Below are 27,515 nucleotides of genomic sequence, written 5' to 3' on the forward strand. Positions count from 1 at the left end.
GAATTGAAAATTAAAAAATTCAATTTTCATTGAAATTATATAATTTATCGTATTTATTTATGTAATTATTTTTTTTAAATTATGAAATTTATAATTTTCAATACTTTAAATACATTTCAAACTATTTAAATTAATTTTAATTACAATTTTGATTGAATAGTTTGAATTGATTAAATTTTTAAAATTTAATTCTCATCGAAATTATATAATTTAAACCATTTATTTCGTATAATTTTAATTTTAAAATTATTCTTTTTAATATTTAAAATAATTCACGTAATTTTATTGAAAATTTTATATTAATATTACAAAATTATAATTTAGGTATATAAAAATATTCCTACAAGTTTTATTATTCAAAAAAAAAATAACATCGAAATATTTAGACCACTTGGCAAAAAACAATAATTTATTTTTTTTTTAAAACTCATATCTGTTTAATCTCAGGCATATCCCATCGAAAAAAAAAAAAAAACAGAAAAATATGTATCAAACTCACGTTTTGTTTAATCGTGAATACGCCTCTAGATAAAAATATAAAATAATAGAAATAAAAAAAGAAAAATAGATTATTTAAAATATTGAAGAAATGAATATTAAAAAAAATATGAAATAAATATAAATAAACATAATGAAGGTTGTTTAATATGCCAGACACGTATACGTGTTTCTCGACAAAATCCATTTCCACAGATGGATCGAAACTTCCTTCTATTTCTCTTGATCCTATATAAAATCTCTGGATCTTAAACACGTTCATTCCCGTAGCATTTTAAAGCCGCGAGAATAAACTTAAATACAAAAATGATAAGTATTTATATATATATAAATTGTCGGGGTGTACAAAAATAATAAAAATAATGAAAAAAAAAAAAAAAGATGTTAATCACATGGAATTGTTGATTTTGTTCAATGATTTCTTGGATCTGATTTCGAATTGTTTCTTTCGTTTTTTTTTTTTTAAATTTAGTTAAACTATATTTTTTTTCTTCTTTTTATTTACCTGATGGAAATATAAGCTATAAGGTATTTTCCCTGTTTGTGTGGGAAACCGGATGATTGCAATTTGCTCTTTAAATAAAAAATAAATTTATTCTCTTTATTCTCATCATTTGCTTGGGAAAAATAAAAATAAAAAATACAAATTTAACAAAAAAAAATAATAAAACATTTGAGAAAGTTTAATAAATTTAAATTTTAAATTAATTTTTCATTATTAATTATTTTTTTTTTTTTTTTACAAGTGTTAACAATAGCTGATTGAAAAAAAAAAATTCCACACAATAATTCATGTTCTTTTTTCAAATTTAAACTCCAAAAATATTTCTTTTGAAATTTTCCTAAAAACCATTAAAAAAGTCATGGAAAAATTGTGAAAAATAAGAAAAACTACTTGCTAAATTTTGGCAAGATTTAAAGATGAAAAAAAAACGTAAACAATTTGAAGTAAATTATTATAATAATATTAAATTGAAAAATAAAAAGAGTGTCAGTAGAGTCACGTTTTCACGTGATGTTAAAAATTTATCCGCATAAGATCGAAGTGTATCGGTTGTTTGAATGAAATAATAAAATACATGAACGTAGCAAATGAATGAATGAACGACCGGTTGAGTGTGTCGTTGTGTGCTTACGAGTAAGATGAAATGATTAAGTAGTTTTAAACTCAAGTGTAAGAGAGATAAAAAATACATATATCTATATAAAATTTTAGTGCAGCGTGGGAGCTGCGTGGGTATAAAATTTACCCACATTTTTTTAATTTTTTTTTTTGCAAAAAATCAACTTGATATACTCGCAAATACTTGATTATTATTTTTTATTTTTTTTTTTTGTGTTTGTGTGGATAAAATGCATACAAAACTTTGAGATTTCTTGAGATACATACGGAAATCTTGTAAAAAAAAAATTTTTTTTTTTTTCATCTTCTGCTACTTTCACCCACTTAATTTTATTTTGTAATAAATTTTACATATTATTTTTGATAATTAAACAGAGATAAAAGTGACAAATATTTCCTAGAAAATAGACAATTTTTTTAATTGAAAAAAAAATAATGAAAATTAATTTGAAAGAAAAATAAATTATTTAAATTGTAGAAAAATAAATAATTTTTTGTATTTTTTTTGCAAATAATCAACACCACAGGTGTTTTAATAATTATCATTAAAGCTACCAGCATATTTATATATTCCGGAAGAAATACATTTGCAATTTTACATATGAATGTTGCTAATTTTATTGCATTTTGCAAATGTATATCGATCATCAACCTCTATTACCCCAACATTTTTTTTTTTTGTTATTTAATTTTTTAATATTCAAATTCTCCATCAATTTTACTCATTTTAGTTTATAAATATTTGCAACGATAAATACTTGCATGAGGTGAAATATTTATTTACAATATTTATAAATTATTATTCTTATTTAATATTTACATATCCGTTAAAATTGATCTTGGAATTTTCATGCATGCGAAATCTAAGATTTATTTATTTCTACAAATTGTTGACTGTTTTTTTTGCAATTACAAATTTAATATTATAAATAAACAATTAAATAAACAAATTATAATCAAACTATTTCAAAATATCAACAAATGAAATAACCACAATAATAAAAATTTATAATTATTATTTGTTTTTTTTTAATCAAGTATTTTATATTGCCATTTATCTTCAAATTTCAAAAAATAAATTTTCTTATAAATGAATTTAAAATTAATTTAATATTATTTATTAATTTTTTTTTAATTATTATTAATTTGTCTGTAAATTTGTCTATGGAATGTTGTTTTACCAATTAAATTTAAATAAATATTTAAAAAATAAAATACATTATTGTTTGTAATATTTTTAACAACAATTTATAACCGATAAATTTTTATCATAGTTTGTTTTAATTAAATGGTATGTACATTCAAACGATAATATTATTTTTTTAATATAATAATAATTTTATATTTCTTTTTGTTTTAAATTTATACATCGATATTTATTTTTTATCTCTTGTTATTTTTTTATTAAACCCATCATTTAATTTTCTTTTTTGCTTCTTACATGCTTCTTCTTGTTTTTTATATAATATTTTTTTATTTTGTTTAATCCACTTAAGTGAAACACGATCCGCGACGCATCTTCGCACCAAAGTGTATACTTTTTCTTCTTATATTATAAAAGTGTAGGGTTATAAGTTTAAGAATAAGAATTGAAATTTGATAGTTAAATGTGTAGGTCCAGTTCTTCTTCATCCATTATAACTTTACATCGTCATTCTTGTTTTATTACACGTGTGTATATCTGTATGGTTTATTCATTGGAGGTAGAGTATAAAAAAATAAAAAAATATCTGCTATGCACTGCACACGCAATAAAGATGAACATACCAGTTTAGAGACCCTTAAATAACCTCGGGCCCACCCTTGAGGTATGCACATATATTATAAAATCATGGGTTTGAAGATTATGTGGACCAAAAAATATTTACATCAAGCTGGGGAATTTCTATTTTTAGTTTTTATAATAAAAACAAAAAAAAAAAACATATTAAATCAAAGAAAAAATAACAAAATATATAGTTATCTTTGGAAATATTTTTTGAGATAACAAGTCTATTAAAATATTTGAATAAGAATAAAATAAATAATAGTATGAATTTTGTAGATTTATTTTTTTAAAGAAATTTCGTCAAAGAAATTTTTGGTTGAGATATTTCTCGATAGAAATTTTGGATCGAAATATTTCTTGATTGAAATTTTTGTAATGTAATAAATCAAATGATAAAATTAAAATATTCTCAATTGTTTTAACCGGATGTCCGAAAGTAGATATATACGTGGGTTATCATATACTTTTTTTATTTTTTTTTTATTGCTATTTATAATAATGAATATTTATTTTTACGACACATCAATCAGAATTTATTAAGATGAGTTTTTTTACACCCACAATAATATTCTCAACTATTGCTAATAATATTTGATTATATTTTTTATTTTGAAATCATTTGATAATTTTATAGTATTATTTTTTTTTTTTTTAATTTCGGTATACTAAATTTGAAATATATATAACAGTCTTTTGTATTTCACGGATTTTTTTTTAATGACCGTGGCAATTAAATTTAACACCAATTACATTTTGCCTTCAAAATAAAAAGTATATATATAGTTTTTTTTTTTAAATAACTGGTCTTGAATATAACAAATAAATAAAGCTAAAATTTTGTAAAAAAAAAATTTTTCATATACATTATTTTAAATCAAAGATAAAATATAATAAAAATTTTGTTTAATTTTATAATTTTCATCCTTTTTATTTAATTAATTAAATAATTAAAATATTTTAAATCAAAAATACAAAAATAACATTAAATTTTTTGATTCTCTTGTATAGATTAACTAATTAAATAAATAAAAAATATTTCAAAAATAATATAATTACCCAATATAATAATTACAAAATTAAAATTAAAATTTTTACAAAAAATAAATAATTTCATATCGCAAATTAAAATCAAACAAACAAATTAATTTAAATTTCATATTTTTCATAATAAAATTACAAAATAATAAATAAATTAAAAGATAAAATAATCAAATTAATTTTTTAAATCAAATTTCTTGAATCATTTGATCAACCAACTAAACCCTTTCAAAAAATTTAAAATCAATTGCAAAAAATCCATTGACCCCAACTAAAATAAATCCCCCATCCTCAAATTTAATTTAAAAAAATAAAAAATAATAATTTCAATTTTCTTTTAATCAAATTTCATACTATAAATATTTGCTGTTGTTGGTGGTTGTTTTTTTTTATGGTTCAAATACAACACGAGTGTGTCGCGTGGTGGTCCATATAAGGTCTTCTTACCTGCAGACTGCAGTAGAGCCGGCTTCCTTTGTATAAGGACACTTGTTCCCCGGAAAGTCTCGATGGCTTCCAATGGATCTCCTCTTCCTCCTCACTATGCTCCTCTTTATCCTCCTCACTATATCAACCACAATATTTAAACACAAACACACACTCTGCGTATCCACATCCACCCTTGTGATCTGCACGTATATATAAGTGGGTATACCCATTTAATTTGTCTTTCTTTACTTCTCCTTTACTTGTTCTCATTTTTATTATCATCATCATGATTATTTTTTTATTTTATTATATGTACCTTCTGTGTCTTGGCACTTTTTTTTTTTTTTTTTTTTTTTCATTTCTTCTATTCACTTTAGAAAAAAAATCAACAGAAAGGATGTTTATATTCATCGACAACATATTGCGTGAGGTTGTTTTATATATAACACGTGCGTTCAATTTAACCACAATTTGTTGTGAATAAAAAGACCTTGTTGCGTGTGTATTCAATAATTTTTTTTTGTTATATTATATTTAAACAAAATAATAAAAAAAAAAAATCATTATTGCTTTGTGAGTATATTTTTTTTATATAGAAATTATTATTTTTGAAAAATAAAAAATATATATTATAAAATTTATCATGAGATGAATTTTTAAGTGTAAAATAAAAAACGAAAAATTATTTCAAAATTGACCTCGAAAAATATCATACTCGAAAGTAGGATCATTTAAAAAAATAAAATATAAATTAAAAATATTTAAGAGATTTTTATTTTACCTTTTAACGTAATGTAATGTACTCTTGGTTATTTTTTTTATTTTTTTTTTTGATATATTTTGTTAGTTAATTTTGTCTTCTCTTTTATATAAATTTAACACTCGGTTTTTTAATTTGTTTATATATATTTTTTTGTAGCTCGTGAAAGTTGAATTGAGGGTAGAGTGAATTTACAATCTTGTGTAGTTGATGATACATGAAAATTAATATAATAAAATTCAGTTGAATAAGACACATTTGGCATTAACACCGTAACAAGTGACATATTGCACTTGGAAATTTGTTATTAGCTACATGAGTGTGTGTCAAGTGGTTTTGTATATTGAAAAAAATTTTAAAAAATAAATATTAAATGCTTCTGGGCAAAATGAGATAATGAAAAGAAGAAAAAAATTATATATACATATTGTAAAAAATATTAAATCAAAAATGAATGTCCACACTGCGTTCCACTTATTTTATTATTTCTTTTTCGAAGACTAATCGTCTGGGACTTGAGCCGAAAAAGAGTTACATCAATTAAAAAATTCAAAAAAAAAAAACGCAATTTCATGGTTAATAATCAGATATGAAGTTACGTAAAATATTTATTGTTCGTTCTATTTTTAGATTGAGTATACAATTCTATAGAAATTTTTTTTTTTTGTGTAGAAAAAAATATTTCTATATAGTGAGGTATTTTGTAATTTTTAACTGGGAAATTGAAGAGTGTGGATAGATATATTTTAGCATATTGAAATTATCATAAAATTATTGTTTTAATAATTAAATTACATTATTCTACAATTATCCTATGATTTTCATAAATAAATTTCAATTATTTATATTTTTTTTTAATTTTTAAAAATGACCAAAATGGTTAGTTTAAAATGTAAAATGTAATTTTAAATAATTCAACAAATTCGATCTATAGTTAAATTGAATATTCAAAATTTTATCTAATATTTTCATCTGATGCATTTTTCATTAATGCAGTTTTTATATTTTTTAAAAATCCAATTGGTTCAGTTGATTGGAGTATCGGACATTTAATTACTACAACAGACTGACAACGTTACGTGGGCAGTTGGGCACTTGATGTCTACCACACTCTGCTCTCTTTTTATATTATTCATATATATATTTTTTAATTGTTTTTTATTTTTTAAATATTATTATTTTACATGTATATTTTTTTTCCTCAACATTTTCACTGAGATATATCCCGGTCCGCCCACCCGCATCCGTTGGACTGCGTGGCTGCTGTCGCACACGCGGGCACGCACATTTACCAACAGGTAAATATTAAAATTTGAAAAAAAAATTAAATAAAGTCGAAAGGCCAATGCAGATGTCCACGACACATGTAAAAAAAAATATAATTAAAAAAAATCAAAATAAGAAATGCATATTGAGAGCAAGGTAAAGAAAATATATTTTTTTTTTTTTTCATTTTTTTTTATTCAATCTTTATAATAAAATTCAAATAAAAAAAAAAAAATCTAAAGTTTGTCGACAGGATATATATTTATTTAAAAGACTTTTGTTTTTTTATTTTATTTATCAACTGGTTTTTTTTTTTTTTTTTTCGGTAATAACCATAATATTAAATCGAAATTTTTCATGTTTTACATGAATTTTTATTTCGAGTAAATTTTTACGTTTCGGCCCACTAGTGTTTTTTATATATTTTTTCAAATAATTTATTTCGATTTTGGATGAATATTTACAATGATTTTTTATCCTCAATAACATGTAATTTATATATTTTTTTAGGGGTTGATTATTACTTGAATTAACGAGCATTTATGTCTATATTTTATAGAAAATTTTGTGCTCCATTTTACACTGGCTATTTAATAATTTTTTAAAATGAAAAAAAAATTAGTTAAAGTACACTTTTACTTAAAGTAAAATTTTACTCCAGTTTAAAAACCCCATTTAGACCACCCAAAATAAACAATAAAAAAATTATTAAAAAAAAAACAACATAAACAGGCAAAATAATAATTATTAAAAAAATATAATAAAAAAAAAAAAAAGGTTATAACTCATTAGTGTATGAAAAAAAAAGTCGGCTTCTCTTTTGAGTCATAAAAATATTAACTGACTTGAAAAAAAAAAAAAAGAAAATTTATTTACAATAAATGAAAATAATTGTTTTTTTTTTTTTTCATTCGAAGAAGTTTCAAAAGTAAAAATTATTTTTTTCAAGTTAAAGTAGGTGTGCATAATGTATGTATTTTATTAAAATATCAAAATAAATTTTTGATTATTATATAATAAATAAAAGGTAATGAAAAAAAAAATATTAAGACATTTTATAAAAGGAGATTCTATTCTAGGTACATATAAGGTTTAGAAATGAAAAAGTTTATATGAAAAAAAATTGTAGGAAAGATTAGATACTGTACAAATTAAATTCATAAAAAATCGTATATACAGCGTAGGTTCTGTTTACTCCAAAAGAGTAGGAAGAAATTGTGGGGCCTATCATTTTTTTTTCCAACTAATCTTTTACCTTTACTTTTTTTTATTTATTTATATTTCAATAGAATATATTTGAGGGGTCTGGCTGTCCAAACATACAGAGGCTGTATTGAAATAAACGCATTTTAAAAATATAATAAAACCATTTAAATAATAATTTTTTATTTAATTTATAATTGAAAAAATTAAAAGGTAAATGATTCCTTGATTTTCGAAAAACTAATAACAATTATTGTCAATTAAAATTAAAATAAATAAATACACATTTTTATAATATAGCTAAGATGAAGAGAAATTAATTTTTTTTTTTTTATTTAATTTAAATAATAATAATACAGTTATAATTTTAATGTTGAATTAAAATTTATTAATATTTTTTTTATTTATTAAATTGTGTTTACAGTTTTAATGACTGAAATTATCTTTTATATTAATTGATATATAATTATATTAAGTGAAATTAAAATTTCAAAATTGAAATAAAAAATAATACAATAAAATTAATTTTTATTTTGAATAATTGAAATCATTAATAAAGCTTTCGTTTTTTTTTTCATGTTAAATATCATTGCACTGAAAATAAATAAGCATAAATATTATTTTTAGATTTCACATTATAATAAAAAGTTTAAAAAAATAAACAAATCGAGCAATGCACTTTTTTTTACCTCTGAAAGAAGCTATTTATTTTTTATCATTTGTAATTGTTTTTTATCTTAAATGTGAAAATATATATTCCACTTTGGTCATTGATTGCAAATGAAAAAAAAAAAACAGGGGCATTTCTGTGACACCCAGGACATTAACTGTCACGCAATCTTCCAACAAAGATTTCCCTGCGGATGTAAATTTCTCTGAGTTTTTTTATAAAAAAATCCACATAAATCTATCAATATCCTAAAAAAAAAAATACAAATAAAAATAAATAACTTCAAAAATTTATTAAATCTATTAATCAATATTAAAAATTATCAACTAAACATTTTGAATTTTCAAATTTTATATTATTTTTTTTGCGATAATTACTAAACAAATCGGAGCAAATAAATTAAAGTTTAAAAGACTATATAGTTCATATACTTTTTCATTTATGTGTTAAAAGTAAAGGGGCAATTTTGTTAACACACACACACACACACATATGCAATATTAAATTAACAACCAACACAAGTACTAAAAAATAATATAAAAAAAATTGCAAATACACAGTTACAAAACGTCTGGAGAGTATAGTACTCTCAAGTCTTTCAAATAGCCAATCACATGTCAGATGCTTGCAGACCATTCTCACCAGTGAACCAACTTTTTCAACTTGCCTTAGTAATCAGTTTGCCGCGGGCCTTCTTGCCGTTCACCTCGTATTATTTTCAAAAAAATATATTTATTTATTTTTCTATTAAATAAATTCACATAAAATTATTATTAATTAAATAAATGTAAATAATAATTAACAATAATTTAACAAAAATGGGAATTTTGAAAATATTCATAAAGTGTAAAGTTAATCATCATCTAACTGTTATTTAAAATAGAAAAAATGCCAACACAGTGGAGCATTGTTTTGTGATAAAAAAAAAAAAAATATATTTAAATTTGAATTGTGATAATTTAGAGAAAGTATATTGAGTTGTGAAAAGCGAGTGGTTAATTTATTAATTTATATTTTAAAATAGTGTTTGTAGTTGAAATATTTTGGATATCGTGATATGTTGAGTTGTGTCAATGTTTGATATAATTATTTAAAAGTAGTCCTATCGTGGGAATTTAAAATTCAAAACGTGACTTGGATGGTTGGGCACGAAGTTGTGATCTGAAAACATGGTGAACGATGAGACAACGAGCGTGCTGACGATTTAGCTACTGTATTTAATAAACGAGCAACATATTATTTTTAAAATAGTTTGTTGGCTTTGTGATATTTAAATAAGTCAAAATGAAAAGCTGATTTTTTTTAGCTTCAATTGTATTTTATATTAACACGCTATGGCACCACCAGACAGGATACGAAGATGTTCACCACCACGACCTGGTTCTGGTCTTAGTCATTCTGTTCTGGGTGAGTCTACAAAACAATGGCTAATAAAATTATTATGATCAATTCCTCTAGTAAAATTTCCAGACAAATCGATAAATAATTTATTTAAAAAAAAAAAAACATTGAGCTTCAAAAAAAAAATTTTTTTTTACTCCAAAATAATAAAAAAAATTATTATTTAATTTTTTTTATTTGTTTAAATATATTAATTTTTTTATTTACAAATTAAATCGTGATGAAAAATATTTAAATAAATATGAAAAATTATTTATTGACTTTGAATAATAATTAATAATCAATTGGTAATTTAAAAATTAAAATTTATCTTGTACAATATTTTCAAGCTATTATTATTAATATATTCAAAGACTTGAGTAAATAATAATTTATATTTTTATCATTGCAAAATTGTTGAACAGACAATGAAAGGCCTAATCAATATCAAATTACATTTTAGTATTGTGATTAAGCGCGTATTGTATTACCGGATAATAATACCACAATTACTGACGGTGATTTAAAATAAAAAAATAAATTAAATCTACGTTCTAGTTAACAATAAAATTTGTGTGTGTATGTGTGTTGGTATATTTATATTTAAGTGCATTGAATATTTGTTTATTTATTCGGCTTCTTTTAACATTGCTTGTTCTGAATTCTTCGCAAAAGTCATTTGGATCTCCAAGAGATCCACTCAGTAAATTCCTCGATTCCATTATTTTTTTGCTTCATTTTATTCTACTCAACATTTTTGCCCAGGATAAAAAATTAAAATTAAATTGATTTTTTAAATATATTTTTAAGAATTTTACAATTTTAAAAAAAAAAAAAACATTTATACATTTCTTGATAAATTTATATATAAAAAATTCAAGAGATAAGTTGTTTTATATTTTTTTTATATTTTTTTTTCACTTAAATATATACCAAGAATGTAGATTTTTATATAAATAATAATAATAGTTAATTTAATTTAAATGAAAAAATTTTAAGTGTTGCTATATTTATGCAAACGAAAAAAAAATATATTTTTATTTCTTAAATTAAAATTGAGATAATATAATTGTTGATATATTTTTCTCGTTATTTAATGATTTTGTCAAGAAGAACCTTCAAATTGTCCTCGATAATAAACCGCAACTTTCATCCTTGTTATTGAGAAACAAATGATAAATAAAAAAACTTGATATTTAAATGAAAAAATAATAATTTTGTCATCTGTATATATAAAGAAATTAACTGCTGAGATATTAAATCGATTACGTCAAAATAAAAAGCACGTGTGTTGAGACGACAAAAAGTCTAGTCGTTGAGTATTGTAATTTGTACATAAATCAGAATATCAAATAACAAAATATATTCATGTATTAAAAAAAAAACGACATATATCAAAGTAGGCTTGAAAAAAAATGAAAAAGAATTGAGAAAATTCAACAACCACCTGTTGCACTTAATTAAATTTCGTAATAATAATTTATACTGTTTTTCGGAGCATGACCATTGACTATTTATTTTATTTACATGTTAAAAATTTCATTTAACAAACCTGACATTATATTTCTCTTTAAATATATATTAATAATAATTTTTTTATTTTTATTTATATACGTGACAGTTAGATACACGTGATGCACGATTGCACTTTGATCAATGTATAATACACTGATGGAGTTTGAATATATTATTGTATGAAATTGATGATTGATTGATCTATTGATCACACCAACACACCATCAGTTGTCATTGTGTGTACATGTAAATTAATCTCAATTATTATTTTTAAAATATCATTGAAGGTATATACAAAAATAACGTGCTACTACAATAATTTTTTTTATTATTTTTTAATACATTAATTAATATTCTTTTTGTAATTGTTCATTTAAAAAATTAATTTAATTATATGCATTATTACAATGCACCTTTTTATCGTATATTAAATTTAAATATAATACTTGCACCTGTTGAATAAAAATGATTTATTTATAGAGCTCAAAAAATTTGATGCATGTCATTTGGTAATTTTCAAGTGTCAGAAAATGATAAAAATTAACATATAAAATCATCAACAATATATTATAACTCGTGTGAGTTACAATATTACATTATTGTGTAATTCCATAAGATTACTTTGACTAATTTAGATAATGACCCCAACATTGCACTCAAAAGACTCGTATTAAATCACGTGGTTCTCGGTTATTAAATACCGGTTTAACAATAAAAATAAAAAATAAAAAAAAAACAACTTTACAGCCGCGTATGTGTATTTTAAAATGTATATGTGAGTATGTGTTTCAACTTGAATTTACAAAGCGGAAATTCAAGTTGCACTGTTGTTGCTGAAAGAAGAAGCAAAGAAGACAAAGTATTAGTAGTGTATAATAAACGCACATAAAAAAGAGAATCTTCACGGCTTTGATTACCAATCAAATATGTAAAAAATCGATATATCGAATCCATTGACACGTGACGAATTGATTTTATCAAGTTTCGTGCGAACACATATATATTTTCATTTTTCAGTCGCACAGTGAAAGCCAATGTCTATAATATATTGAAAGTCACAATTTATTTAAAATATAATCATAGAAAAATTTACAAAAAAATATTCCTCAATAATTTATTGAAATAATTTATTGAAGAAAAAAATATTTAAAAATTTATTTATTTAAATTTTTTTTTTAAATATTACATGGCCACTTATTTGAGTGTCAAGAAGTGAGACATCATTTACCTCAACTTGAACATTATTTTAATCATTAAATCGTGCAAAAAAAAAAAACCCACGCAAACTCCCCCGTCAATTACGTTTCAGCAACGTTAAATCAGCACGTGACAAATCGATTCGTGACTCTGATCCGACAATGACACTAAAGAAAATGTTATTTTAAATTAAATATAGGTATATAAATGAAAAATAAGAGAAAAAAAAAAAAAAAGTGTAATTGGTACGTACATATATAGTATTTGAGTGCACATATATATATATAAATTTTATTGTGGCAATCCACTCAATTGAGATTATTTTCTCGAGTCGTCGTAACGGTGAAAGCCGATCGAAAGCCCCGATTCGTCATGATCATTGACCTTTCCCGTCATTCAAAATTATTAAAAGTCTCCTCAAGACATTATATTACATGAAGGATATGCACAAAATTTTAGTGAATGTATAAACACAATGGTTTCGTTACACTCGGCTGATTTTCAAATCAACAAAAGTTTTAATATTTTATTTTTTTTTTTTAAATAAAATCAAATTTATGTTACCAATATCTTATCGAGCTTTTATTGTTATTGCTTTTTTGTAGTATTATTATTATTTAATGGAATCCTATAAAAGCAAATTTCAAAAAATAAAAATAAAATCATTCACAATCGAAAATCATTAACAAATTTATTTTCTTCGTGGAAATATATTTACAAAAATAAAAGGGCCAGTTGTAGATTGAAAATAAATATTTTTTCAACAGGTAAAAGTTGTTTCCGTGTGGTCTACAAAAAGCTATCATTAAAATAGATAAAAAATAGAAAAAAAAAAAAAAACGACCAATTTTAATGACAGTGTTAAAATAATTTTACACATTTCCGGTTGAAAAAAAAAAAGCATGTATGTAATATATAGATATTATTGAATTTGTGTGTCGTTGAGTTAACGAAGTTGAATTTATTTTGTAAAATAATGAAATAAAAAAAAAAAATTGCCTAAGGATCACTTCTCAAGTCGCCATGTCTATATATTCCATGATGAGTCGAGGTTGCTCGGGTTTTCTGAGAATTACGGTGAGGCCTTAAACCAGACGGTGGGACTTAACTGGTTGTTGTAGTTGGGCTTTTTTGTGTGGCAGAAAGAACTACCTTGTTCGTCGGTAAAAGAAAGAAATAAAGAATAAGAAAACTAATAAAAATAAAAAAAAAAAAAAAAAAAAATCAAGAAGAAGATGATGGTAGTGGAAAGAAAAAAGGGGCCTTATGTTCTATTCTTTACAAAAACACACACACACACAAACAAACATAAATAAAAAAAAATAAAAATTTGTAAAAAGCCTGGGAATAATATAACGAAACAACAGGTAAATCCAAAAGAAAAATTTAAGGGCCCCATGACACACTACAGGTGGAGGGGGGGGGGGGGGGATACACACCGTAAACACATTGGGACTTGTGTTTTATGTTATTTAATTCTTCGTGTGTGCTACGTCAGGTGTATCCTTGTAAAATTGATTTTAAACGTTGAAAAAGATGTGGCTTTTCAAGTGGAAACAAATAAAAAATATAAAATTAAAATAAGGCCCGGAAAAAGATAAATTAAAGGGGCAAGAAAATAACATGTTGTGGCATTAAACACTTGACACCTGGGTCATTTACGAGGACTACTCTTGCGGCCTCTTGACATGTTTATACTGGACGCAAGTGTCTTTTCACTATTTTTTTTTATTTTCCAATATTACCAATACCTATTTACTCGGTTCAAGAAATTTTTCTCATTTTATTTGATTGTTATTGTTTTCTTTTGTTATTTAGAAATTTTTTTTTTTTTCTTTCTTTCATTGTTACTTGTTAGCATTTAAATATATTGATGATTTATTATTGCAATTTTTCACGCTTCTTGTTGTTAGATTTGACTGGTAGTGCCCTCCAGGCATTTTCTTTTGACCGTTATACATTGAATGATTATTTGAATTTTATAATATATCATTATTGTTGTTTGATGATTTTTTTTGTAAAGGTCATACACAGTCATACACAGAAATGATGAACTATACTTAAATTTATATATTAACCTCAAGACCCTGATATTTTTTATTTTGCGGTTAAAAAATTATTATTTTAAAATGGTTTTTCATTTATTTTTTTTGTAAATATAAATTGCTTATAATGTATAATGGGGTCATTGATTTTTAAAAATCATTTACTGACCTTTATTATTATTAAAAAATAAAAGGTCATTTATTTATTTATTTGTTACATTACTATCATCATCTTGTATTGATATAAATAATTAACATTTGATTATCAAATTATTTTATATACATTGTTGTTGTTATTTTACTTGTCTATTTAGTAATTTTATTTTGAATATTCTGACAAATGACTTGGCTCGTAAATTATCCTCACCTTTGTCCTGAAAAAGAAAAAAAAAAAATTTAAACTAATAAAAATTATAAATATTAAGCAACATAATAAGTAATGACCGTCAACAATAAATTTACTTGGCAAATGACTCGACAAACTAAACTCCATTAATCAATTGAATTTATATTTATTTTCAATTATTTTATTTATTTTATTTATAATGTAATATAATAAAAAATAAACTAAAACTTGAGCTATATATATTAATTAAGAAAAAATAAAAATAATATATATTATTTATAAAAATAAATTAAGTATATTGACTGCATGAGTTAATAACATCAAGTCAGACAGATATACATTTAGAGTATATGTAAAAAATTTAATGCCTTCAAATTACCACCCTCCAACGAGTTAATTATCAGGTGCGAAAATAAAAGTTTATATAGTATTTTATATGAACTTTCTGTTTGCAAGAGTGTCTGCTGTTCGACTGACAGACTAAAAAAATATATATCTTTCACAGTCGCAACAGGTAAAATATAATTAACTGAACAAAATATAAATAAATAACATTTAAAAGTGAAAAACAAATGTAATGTATATTTTAAAATTAAAAATTAAGGAATTTATTTAAACGAATATCAATTACATGTTTTTAAGTATTTTTTTTATGAAAAAAAAAAAACAATTATTGCATGAAAATAAATCAGGATATAGATATATAATGAAAATTGTTAATTTTTTTTTAATGAAAATACTTGTATGTTTTAGAGACATTGAGTTGATGTAATTCAATTTTTGTTTTTATTTTTTTTTTTGATATAATTATGTTTGAATTTAAATAGACGTTTAATTTATTGATATCAAATTTTTTTTTTTTATTTATTTATTATTAATGTATATGAATTAGTCACGCGAGTTGTAGAATTTTTTATCCAATTTTATTTTTTCGTATGATTATGTGTCTGGTGAAATTATATCATGGATTATTTTTTTTTTTTTAATTTATTTGCTATTTTCGTTGTCTCACTTTGTGTATCTATAATATATTTTTTATATATTGAATGTAGTTCTTGATCAACCAATGCTGTGAAATTTAAATTACATAAAACCACATCATTTTTTTTTTCTTTTTGTTTATAATTTTAATAGACAAGTGAAATGAGTTATACAAAATTTTGTCCTCACCTCTATTGTCTCAACTAAAATTACAAAAAAATAAATAATTTAGAACCACGTGAATATAATTCAATCAAATAAAAATAATAATTTCCAAGCATGTGGTATAATAAGCGTTACAATTGGCGTTATTGAATCGAGTTTAAAATAATAAACAAATAAAAATAAATTGATATATGTCTGTTTGACATGCCTCAATATCACTTTAAATTAGTCACTCAATAAAACGTGTTAAATATTTTTTTAAATAACATTTATCTATATATTTTTTTTGCTTCTTAATTTTTGGATAATAAATGTTTTATAAATATTATCATTTTACATATCTGTTTATTTTTTTACTCAACACAAATTTATCATTTTGACAGGGTCATGATCAATATATTTAACTTCCAACCTTTTTTTTCTTTTTCATGTCGATATAATAATTTATTTTAATTCATATATCAATTGATTAATATCTCAATTTGTTGTTACATAAATTTATTTTTTTTCTTTTTTCAAGTATAAATTAAATAAATATATCAAAGTGTATTTTTTTGTTGAAATTTCTTTGATTGTAAATAAATATAAAGCATTATCAAAATTATATTTCAATGAATACAATAATTTTATTTCGTGAAAGCATATATTTAATGAGTTTCGATAAGCCAGATGGCATTTTGTGAAAGTAAAGTTGGTGTATAATCAGCAAAGGACCAAATTCATTTGATCATTTTATATTTTTATTTTGAAAGTATCTGAGAAAGATGTCACTGAATATACAAAAACATAAATTTCATTTGTAAAAAAATAAATTATACACGCGGAAAATAATCATGGAGTTTAAATTTGCAATGTATATAAATATTATTTTTTATTTTTATAAACTAATCTAAACTTCTATCAGTTTCTTCAAGTATTTTTCTCTTTCATCTCTTTTTCTCACTTTTCTATATATAATATTTTTTATTTTATATAGTACGTGATACCAGGCGCTTCGTCTTATCTCAATCGTCTTATCTCATACTTTTGCTACGTTTTATATGTACAGCATGTATATTATTGTTAATTTAATATACACACACACAAAAGCTCTGCTTTTCAGTTATATCTCAAAACTCAACCTGTACACTTGTTCAAAAATAAAAATAAAAAAATAACGCTTTAACAAAGATTTTTACATGAAAATATGTAGAAAGGAAGTTTCAAGTTGCAAAAGAAAGTCGTGCAATGCAAAAGTTTATTTATTTTCAAGTGTCTTTTATATAAATCAGCAAAAAAAACCAAAAAAAAAAAAAATTAGATTGTGTTTTAAAAATAATTTTCTATTGTTGTTTTCAATTTAAATTACAAAAATTTTTTAAATAATTTTCAACAGAAATAGTCGAAAAATAAAAAAAAGGTTTCATTGCTTTTGTTGATAAAAAAATATTAAATTTAATTATTAAAAGATTTTTTTTTTTTAAATTAATAAAACATAAATAGATTATTATTTGTATAAAATAAACCACATGGCTTGGATAAATAAAATAAGAGGATAAAAAAAAATAATTAAAAAGTTTTACAAGTCAATGATTTATGTTCAAATCAATTTCCACATGTCCATATGTATGTTTAAAAATACTTGTATTAAATTCAAAAGTTAAATCTTCATAAAGCCCATCATCAGATGAAAAAAAAAAATTAAAAATTCAAGATACTTTTGATATCGATTTAAATACACCTCAACGAGCATATGGAACTTTCTCACAATTCAATTCATCAAATAACTGCATGACTTGTATTTTTTAAATAAAAAATTGAGCACAATGATGACTAACGTCATCTCACCTTTCTCCATCATCATCATCATCATCAATAGCATCAAGTAAAATTTATATTTTGATAAACGAGCTTTTCAACTTTGGATTATATAAATAAAAAAAAAAAAAAAAATTAAGTACAAAGAAAAAAAGCATGAATAAAATTAAATATTAATAATGATTATTATATTTATAAACATGTGAAAATATTAATTTGAATAAATGATGATGATGAAGAAAAGATTTATCACGAGACAAAGATCCAGGTCGCGATCGCAGTAAGTTTTGCACAGGTGGTATATAAACCTCGGTCAACGCACTCGCCAAGACCACCATCATCATCATCATCATCATCATGATCATCATCATATTGTAGCTTTTCTTCCACATTTTATTTATATGTACCAATGTACAAACCCAGCAACATTTAAAACTTTTTGTATTTTTTTTTTTTTTTTTTTTTTTTGTTTCTTTCTCTTCTTCACCATCATCACCATCAGGATAACCTGGATTATTATTATAATATTTATAATATAAAATATCTTATCTATGCGAGTGTTTCATAATATACAAGTCTATATTATTATTATTTATTTTTTTGTCTGGAATTATTTTTATTTTCAATGCTTTGTCGCTTGCTAGACGCATGTACCGTAACTTTCTGATTCAATTATTTTTTAAAAAATTTTTGTTAATTAGTCTCTCTCTTTCTCTTGGTTGTAATCAATTTTCATGGTTGGCATGACACGATCAAGATTATATTTGATGAAAAAAAAATATATATAATTTAACTGAGGGAAGAGTTACATGTTGTTTTAAAAATGAAAAATAAAAAATTCAATTGAAGATTGACATTAAAAAGTCAGCAAAAGTGATATATATAATTTTTATTTTTTTGTTGTTGTTGTTGTTGGTGGTTGGAGAAAAATAAGGTCAAATGAGTAAGTTGGCAGGTCTTGTTAAATCTTTGGAATTGTATATGGAAAATATTTTATTTTACTCAATGCATCAAGCAACTTGGTGTAAAAATATATAATAAATATTGGTAACGCCCAGCAAAAAGAGAATATACTATTAAAGTCTAAAATGTTGTTAAAATCACCTGTCTATTGTAAATGTTTTATTTAAAAATATTTATTTTTTATATTTTTCCAATATTTATGTAAATATTCTATTCAAATGTAAATTGTCTTTTTTCAAATTTATAAATATTTTTTTATTTTTATTTAAGTATCAAGGAGGTTTTAAAGTCCTGGTTTTTTTTACTAATTATTTTTAAAATTTATTTTTCAAAAAGTCATTGCAATGTCATGTTATTTTTGAATAAAAAAATTACAAGTAAATATTATTGTTGGTTTATTCAATTATGCAAATCAAGATAATATTGTTTTTTATTTTTATTTTTTAAATATCTAAAATATTATAAATATCATATTTATATTTTGCCAATATATATTGATGTAAATATTCTATTCAAATTTTAATCTCAGTCTTAAAATTTGTATTTTTAAATTATTATTTATTTCACAGTTCAAAAGTCATTTCACATAAGTCAGCTAATAAAATTTATTTCAACTTTATATCCATAAACTTGTTTAAAAAAATTTTCCACAAAAATTCATACAATTTAAATGAAAAAATATTTTTTAATTAATAAAATTACCAATCAAAATTTAAAATACAATTATTAATTTTTAAAAATATTTTTCAATGCAACGAAAATAAAATTGAAATATAAATTTAACAATAAAAAAAAAAAATATATTTTTATTATTTAAAAAATTTATTGTAATGCCAATAGTTTACGAGTCTCAGTTTGATCATCGATACGCGTATTTTTTATTTCTCTTAAATTTATATTTATATTTAAAAAATATCACGTGGTGAAGTCATGAAAACACTGCTGAGCTGGTGTACTCTAGCAAGTTGTTTAATACGAAAGTGTACAGTGACTTCTCGTTTGAATCGTAAATCATAAATTACACTGGGGTTACCGATACTTATCGTGAGAAGTACAAGGAGGATTATAAGCTTGAATATGTATATACGTATATACCTTGCCAATAAATAAATGACCCTGTGACCTTTCACTGCTTGTTCGATCACATAAAATTCAACAATTTTATTTATTTATATTTTTTTTTTTATATATATTCATCATTTTATATCAACTCTCTTATAATTTATTTTTCACGCCTGTACATGCTGAAAATAAATTTGAAAATATACCTATATAATTTTTAATTAAATATATTTGTTGTTTTTATGCGAGGAGATATTATTTATTTGTAAAAAAAAAAAAAAATAAAGAGCATATTTAAATGTGATTTTTAATTATTGTTGTTGTTTTTTTGTTTAAATAGATTTAGCACAAATACGTGCACTTGTTGAGTCAACAACAATGCTGGGTGGTTCAATATGTCCATCATGTGAAATGCCATTTGACAAAGGCAAGAAACGTCGTTTGATTGATTCATGTGGTCATGAACGTTGTTATTCATGTTTATTTAGAAGTGAAGCATGTCCAATTTGTCAGGATAATATTAACGACAGAAATCGTGATGCTTCAAATATAATACAAGATGATATTGGACACTATGACACTGGTTTTTGTTCATCGGAGCCAGTATCAATGACTGCTATTGAAGATTGGAATGATGATACATCAGCAATCAATTCACTATGTGGTAGCCCACGTCCAAAACCAAAGGTACCATCAAGAAGTATCATGACACGTTTGACAAATGTAAGAATTCATTTTATTATTTTAAAAACTATGATATATTATTAACAAAATGAAAAACAATTATTAAAATAATTTTGGTAAACAAAAATTATTGTCAAATAAAATTATTATTTAAGGACAAATATATTGTACAATTCGTATAGTCTTATTGATGACGCATCATTTATACAAAAAAAAAAAAAAAATATAAACATCCTACGCATATTTTGCAAAACAGTTGTCCATAATATCTTGGTACACGAAAAGTATGTAATTTAGTTGCCACCCACAATACTGAAAAACTCTTGAGACTTTTATTATTATTATAATATATTTTTAATATTTTTCTTTGGTCCGAATAATAAGTCCGACAAAAGCAGGCAAACGAGATTTTGCAAAATGAAAAAAAATAAAATTGTGTTGGCGTGTTCATTCAGTATCAAAAGTATTTTTTTTTTTTTTTTTTTTCTTTTTTATATTACTGTCGATGACGAAGAAAAGATGTAAAATAAAAATAAATAAGTAAGCGTGAATAATCATGATAATACGCGATAATGAAGGAAAAATAGTGTGGAAAAAAAATAAATAAAAATAAATAAAAAACATTGATTTAATCTCTTCTTGGTTGTGGGTTGTCACGTAAGTTGTATTTGAAACATGCTTATTTGTATGATTCGTTACAGAAGGGACAAGAGAACGTGACGTCTTCATCGATAATGGGTAAAGGACTCAAGACCAAGCCACCGTTTCTTCCCGACTCAATATCATCACAAAATCGTCAAAAATCAACTCAAATGGCACAGAGTAAGTTATTTATTTAAATTATACAAAATTATTTAAATAAAAAATAATTAATTATTATTAAATTTAATTCAACAGGTTGTCCAACTCCACCAACTCAACGAAGAAGATTTTTTTTAAGTACAAAAAATTTGAGGAGTCCTTTTGCATCACAAAGATCAAGAAGAGTTATATCAACACCTGAACCTAATGATAATCCTTCAGCTCTATCAGGTGAGATTAATATAAATAAATTAAATTAAATTTTATTTCATTATATTTTATATTATAAAAAACATGTTAAATAATAATGAAAACAAATAGCATGGATGACATCTTCTTGGGAAGGAAAATCGAAATGGCCTGGTGTTGTTCTTGGAAAAATAAAATCTCTTTGGAGCACAAGTCATGGTACTGCTAGTGATGGGCTAAATCAACTAATTGATTCACCAACAAATAAAAATCACGATAGACATATAAATACACCAACAAAAATCATCGAGGGTCTTAATCAATTGTCATTCAATAAAGGCAGGCAGATTTTATTTTTCAGCGTTTTTTTTTTTTTTTTTTTCTAACATTTATTTTTTTTTGAGTTTTTAGATTTCAGGAATGCATTTTGTTTTTTGTGTTTAATTTATCAGCATGTATTTTTGTTTTTTATTTTTTTTCTAAACAGTCAAAAAAATCATGATGATGATGATGATCCAGTGTGTTACTTGATAATAATAAAAAATAACAATTAATTTTTTGATGTTTAATTTTTTGTATATATGCAAATTTTAATTTCATAAATTTCTTTTTTTTTGTAATTTCAGATGATGAAGGTGGCAATGTTAAACAGCTACCAATAAAAAATCGTAAATCATCACAATCAGATTTATACATGCGTTTGGGTTTATTGCTTGGATCAAATAATCTACGTACAAATGCAAGTATTGATACTGTTGATTTACCTGGTTCAATAAGGCCAACAAATACAAGTGGCATATGTCAACGTATTCAACAACAAAAACAACAACAAAAACAACAGCGTAATGGCAATGAAACATCATCATACAGTAGTTTAACTAGTTTTGATCAACAAACATTAGCATCAACAAACACAAGTCCAGTATCAACATTAACTGGTACATCAAGTGAAGCTGAAGTTGCTGCTGCACTTAGAAGTCCAATTAAAAATAAAGGAAAAATTAAATTAAAAGGTAAACGTGATTGTGATTCAGCTGGTAGTTTAGCATCAATATCAACATCATTATCAGCATCAACATCAATGTCAATGTCAATGTCTGTATCTGTATCTGGTCTATCAAATGGTAGTTCAAGTCCATTTACAACACGTAAAAATACAACAACAATTACAGCAAATAATAATTCAAATTCAAATTCAAATGGTCAAGATAATGATGAATTTAGTGTTAAAAATCGTAAATCATGTGGAAGAAGATCTGGTAGAAATAATATTAAACCAATTGATAATAAATTACGTTTTATATCACATCCAGTTGCTCAATTAATGTTAAAACCATTATTTTTTGAGGTACCATTAATTGAAATTGATCCATTATTTACTGGACGACAATGGTTATTAAATGAAATTGAACAAGTCATAAAAGGTTCAAGTCCAGGTATACTTATTAGTGGTTCACCTGGTACTGGTAAAAGTGCATTAATATTACAACTTGTTGAGTACAGTTGTTTTGGTAGAAAAAGAGAAAAATTATTACGTAATGATATTGAAGAAGCTGATGAAAATGCTATTATACAAGAACAAAAACAACAAAAGTTAAATTTCGAATTAAATATTAAAAAAACAAATGATAAATTACGTGAATTATCTGATTATATTGTTGCATATCATTTTTGTCAAGCTGATAATAATAGTACATGTCTTGTTCCTGATTTAATACATTCATTAGCTGCTCAACTTTGTCAAGCACCACAACTTGCATCATACAGAGAATATTTATTATCTGAGCCACATTTACAAGGTTCATTATCACAAAGAGAATGTACTGTTGATCCAGATCTTGCATTATCACGTGGTATTATTGAGCCAATGTTAAGTTTACGAAAATCAGGTAAACTTCCAGAAGTTAATATGGTTATATTAATTGATGCTGTATGTGAAGCTGAATATCATCGTCCAGATAGAGGTGATACAATTGCATCATTTTTAACTCGTCATGCACAGAGCTTTCCTAATTGGTTAAAAATTATTTGTACAGTACGCACACAATTACGTGAATGTACAAAACAATTTCCTTATACAAAAATATCATTAGATAAAATACCAAATGACATAACAAGTAATAATATAACACGTGATATATCTGATTATATTAATTATCGTTTAACACAAAGTCCAGCAATACAAACAAATGTAACAGCATCAATTAATGGAAAAGAATCATCATCTGGTGCTAATCAAACACGTTTTTCATCACATTTACTTAATTTAGCTGGTGGAAGTTTTTTATTTGCTAAGCTAACACTTGATCTTATTGAGAGTGGTCATCTTGTTGCTAAATCTGCTTCTTACAAGGTAAATATTATAATTTATTATTTATTATTTATTTTGTTGATATTAATTTTTATTTGTTTTTATGATTTTTATTCAAGGTTTTTCCAGTCTCATTGGCTCAAATATTTCAGCTACATTTTAATTTACGTTTTCCAACTGGTTCATCATTTGATAAAGTACAGCCTTTACTTGGTGTTTGTCTTGCTGCTTTGTATCCATTAACATTACCAGAAATTTTTTATTCTGTTAATTCATTGTATACAGATCAATTTGTTTCATGGGAGGATTTTTTGCAAAGATTTAAAGTAAGTTGTTGATTTTTTTTCTTTTTATATAAGGATATGCTAATATTAATTTAAATAATTTTTTTTTTTTAGATGCTATCTGGTTTTCTCGTGAAACGTCTTGATGACACATACATGTTTTTTCATCCATCATTCAGGGAATGGTTGATACGTCGTGATGAAAGTGAATCAACAAAATTTCTTTGTGATTTACGTACTGGTCATGCTGCAATTGCATTTCGTTTGTCACGTCTTGAATGTCCATTGTCAGGTGATAAAGTACTTGAACTAGGACATCATGTATTGAAGGCACATGTTTATCGTGGTGTAACACCAGTATGGCCATCACGCGATTTACAAGCATGGTGGTTAACATCATCAACTGATTGTATGTCATCAGCAATATCAACACTTAGAAATATATATAGTCCAAATGTTAAAGTATCAAGATTACTCCTGCTGGCAGGAGCATCACCAAATCATATTACAGAATATCTTGGTAATGCACCAGTATTATGTATGTATGCACATGAAGGATCTGTTGAAATGGTATCATTATTACTTGAATTTGGTGCTGATGTTGAATTAACAAATAGTCAAGGTTGTACAGCATTATCATTAGCAGCATCACGTGGTCATTGTGATGTTGTTAGACGTTTAGCTGCTGCTGGTGCTAGTTTAGGACATACTGATATGGCTGGACAATGTGCACTTGTACATGCTGCACGTCAAGGTAGATTATCAGTTGTTGGTTATTTATTAGCATGTGATTGGACATCAAAATCATCAACAACATTACCAACAACATTACCAACTACATCAACTACATCAACAACAATACAAGAACAAAATAATAATCAAGAATCAATAAATAAAAGTGAAACATCAAGAGAAGAAGCAGCACAACAAGCTGTTGTTGCAGCAGCATCACAAGGACATGAAGAAATTGTTGAATATTTATTAGACATGTCAGAAGTTATTGTTGATAAATCAGATACACTTATTGGTGAAACAGCATTAACAATTGCTGCAGCACATGGTTCAACAGCAACAGTTACAGCATTATTAGCTCGTGGTGCAAGTCCATTTGTACTTAATTCAAAAGGTTTATCACCATTAATGCTTGCAGCAAAAGAAGGACACTGGGGTACAGCTGAAAGATTGCTAAAATCATCATCATTATCTGATGATGATAATAATAGTATTAATTTATTAGAACAATGTGATACAATGGGACGTACATCATTAATGCTTGCATCATCAGAAGGACATACAAATTTAATAAATTTATTTTTAGAAAATAATGCATCTATTGAGGCAATTGATAATGAAGGTTTAACAGCATTATGTTGGGCATGTGTTAGAGGTAGAATATCATCTGTACAACAACTTTTAGATAATGGTGCTAATATTAGTACAAATGATAAAACTGGAAGAACACCACTTGATCTTGCTGCATTTCAAGGTAATCCAAAATTAGTACAATTATTATTAGAAAGAGGTGCTGCTATTGAACATGTTGATTTACATGGTATGAGACCACTTGATAGAGCTATTGGATGTAGAAATGTATCAGTTGTACAATGTTTTTTACGTAGAGGTGCTAAATTAGGTCCAGCAACATGGTCAATGGCACAAGGTAAACCAGATGTACTTATTATATTATTAAATAAATTACTTGAAGATGGTAATGTATTGTATAGAAAAGGAAGATTAAAAGAAGCATCACATAGATATTCATATGCATTAAGAAAATTTCCAGGTAAACCAGAACAATTACAAGATTCACAAAGCCAAGAACAAAGTAATATTATAATACATTTACAAACATTTACACAATTGAAAATTAATTTTTTACTTAATTTAAGTAGATGTAAAAGAAAAATGAATGAATATGAAGAAGCTGTTGAACTTGCTGATGAAGCTATTAAAATACGTCCAGTGTCATTTGAAGCATTTTATGCACGTTCAAAAGCTAGAGTTGATATGTCGGAATATGATGATGCACTTGTTGATGTACAAGAATCACTTAATTTAGTACCAACAAGTAATCATCAAGATAAACGTGTTCTTCATGCTTTGAAAGATGAAATTATATCGAGAATTGAGGGAACAGGAATTGGATCTAGTAAAACATTTGTTGATAATAATTGTAGAACAAGATTCAGAGCATCAATTGATACATTAACTGAACTTTAAAACTTGAAAGAATTTTTTTTTGTTAATTTAACAATTATTATATGCTTGATTTTTAGCCTCGTTCGACTTTCGAGTTTTATTTTTTCAATCAATAATTGAATTTAATTATACATTGTAATGGCGCAAGCGTAATACATTGTTACTTTTTTTTATTTGTTGAAATTGTATTAATGAATCATTTTTTTTTTTAATTATTATTATTGTTAATTTGTATATTTAATAAATTTACGAAAGCTTCGTATAATTATTCCAAAGCTGACATAGAAAATTGTTTAATATTATTATTTGTTTTTTTTTTGTATAATTCAAAATTAAATACAATTGTTTTTTGTATTATTATATCAATGTATTTATATATTTTAACATATTTATAATAATTTTATATGTTTATTGAATAAAAAAGTAAAAGTAAATTATAGAAATTGTGTAAATTTATATGTTAAATTAATTTTTAAATTGCAGCTTTATATGGATCCTATAATATTTTCAGTATTTTTCTTTTTTTTTTTTTTTTTTAGCTTTACACTTTTTTTATATAAGAATTTAATAAATATTTATGAATTTTTTAAATTTTAAGACTTGACGAAATTTGTCTATGTATACTATGAAAAAAGAAAATAAATTTATTATGAAAAAAATTTTGTAGTATTTTTTTTTCTAATAAAAATGTTTATAAATTAATTAAAATTAAAAACAAAATTTTATTTATATTTAATATACTAATAAATAAATAATTTAAAATTTTGTAATGAATTAAATTAATTTTGAAATATAAATTTATCGAAATTTTAGTATAGAAAATTATTCAACAATTGAATAT

The 27,515-nt window shown here is 23.9% G+C and overlaps 1 protein-coding gene across 5 annotated transcripts in view; it reads left to right on the forward strand.

Annotated features, from left to right (window-relative positions):
* The window catches only part of LOC122850230 (protein TANC2), a 33,101-nt gene extending 5,768 nt beyond the window's left edge, over positions 1 to 27,333 (forward strand). Inside the window, exons 1-8 of one of the 5 annotated variants that reach the window (XM_044149328.1) lie at positions 9,426 to 10,162; positions 20,547 to 20,929; positions 21,592 to 21,712; positions 21,788 to 21,922; positions 22,013 to 22,219; positions 22,507 to 24,233; positions 24,311 to 24,517; positions 24,590 to 26,947. In XM_044149328.1, coding sequence (XP_044005263.1) covers positions 10,090 to 10,162; positions 20,547 to 20,929; positions 21,592 to 21,712; positions 21,788 to 21,922; positions 22,013 to 22,219; positions 22,507 to 24,233; positions 24,311 to 24,517; positions 24,590 to 26,695 — 4,959 coding nt within the window. In that variant the 5' untranslated portion in view covers positions 9,426 to 10,089 and the 3' untranslated portion in view covers positions 26,696 to 26,947. Of the gene's footprint in view, positions 1 to 9,425; positions 10,163 to 20,546; positions 20,930 to 21,591; positions 21,713 to 21,787; positions 21,923 to 22,012; positions 22,220 to 22,506; positions 24,234 to 24,310; positions 24,518 to 24,589 lie in introns of those variants that run through there. The other 4 variants (XM_044149326.1, XM_044149327.1, XM_044149330.1 and 1 more) reach the window with 4 other exon arrangements.
* Positions 27,334 to 27,515: the final 182 nt, after the last annotated feature.

Source organism: Aphidius gifuensis, linkage group LG2 (genome assembly GCF_014905175.1).
Source record: "Aphidius gifuensis isolate YNYX2018 linkage group LG2, ASM1490517v1, whole genome shotgun sequence".
NCBI classification, from domain to species: domain Eukaryota; kingdom Metazoa; phylum Arthropoda; class Insecta; order Hymenoptera; family Braconidae; genus Aphidius; species Aphidius gifuensis.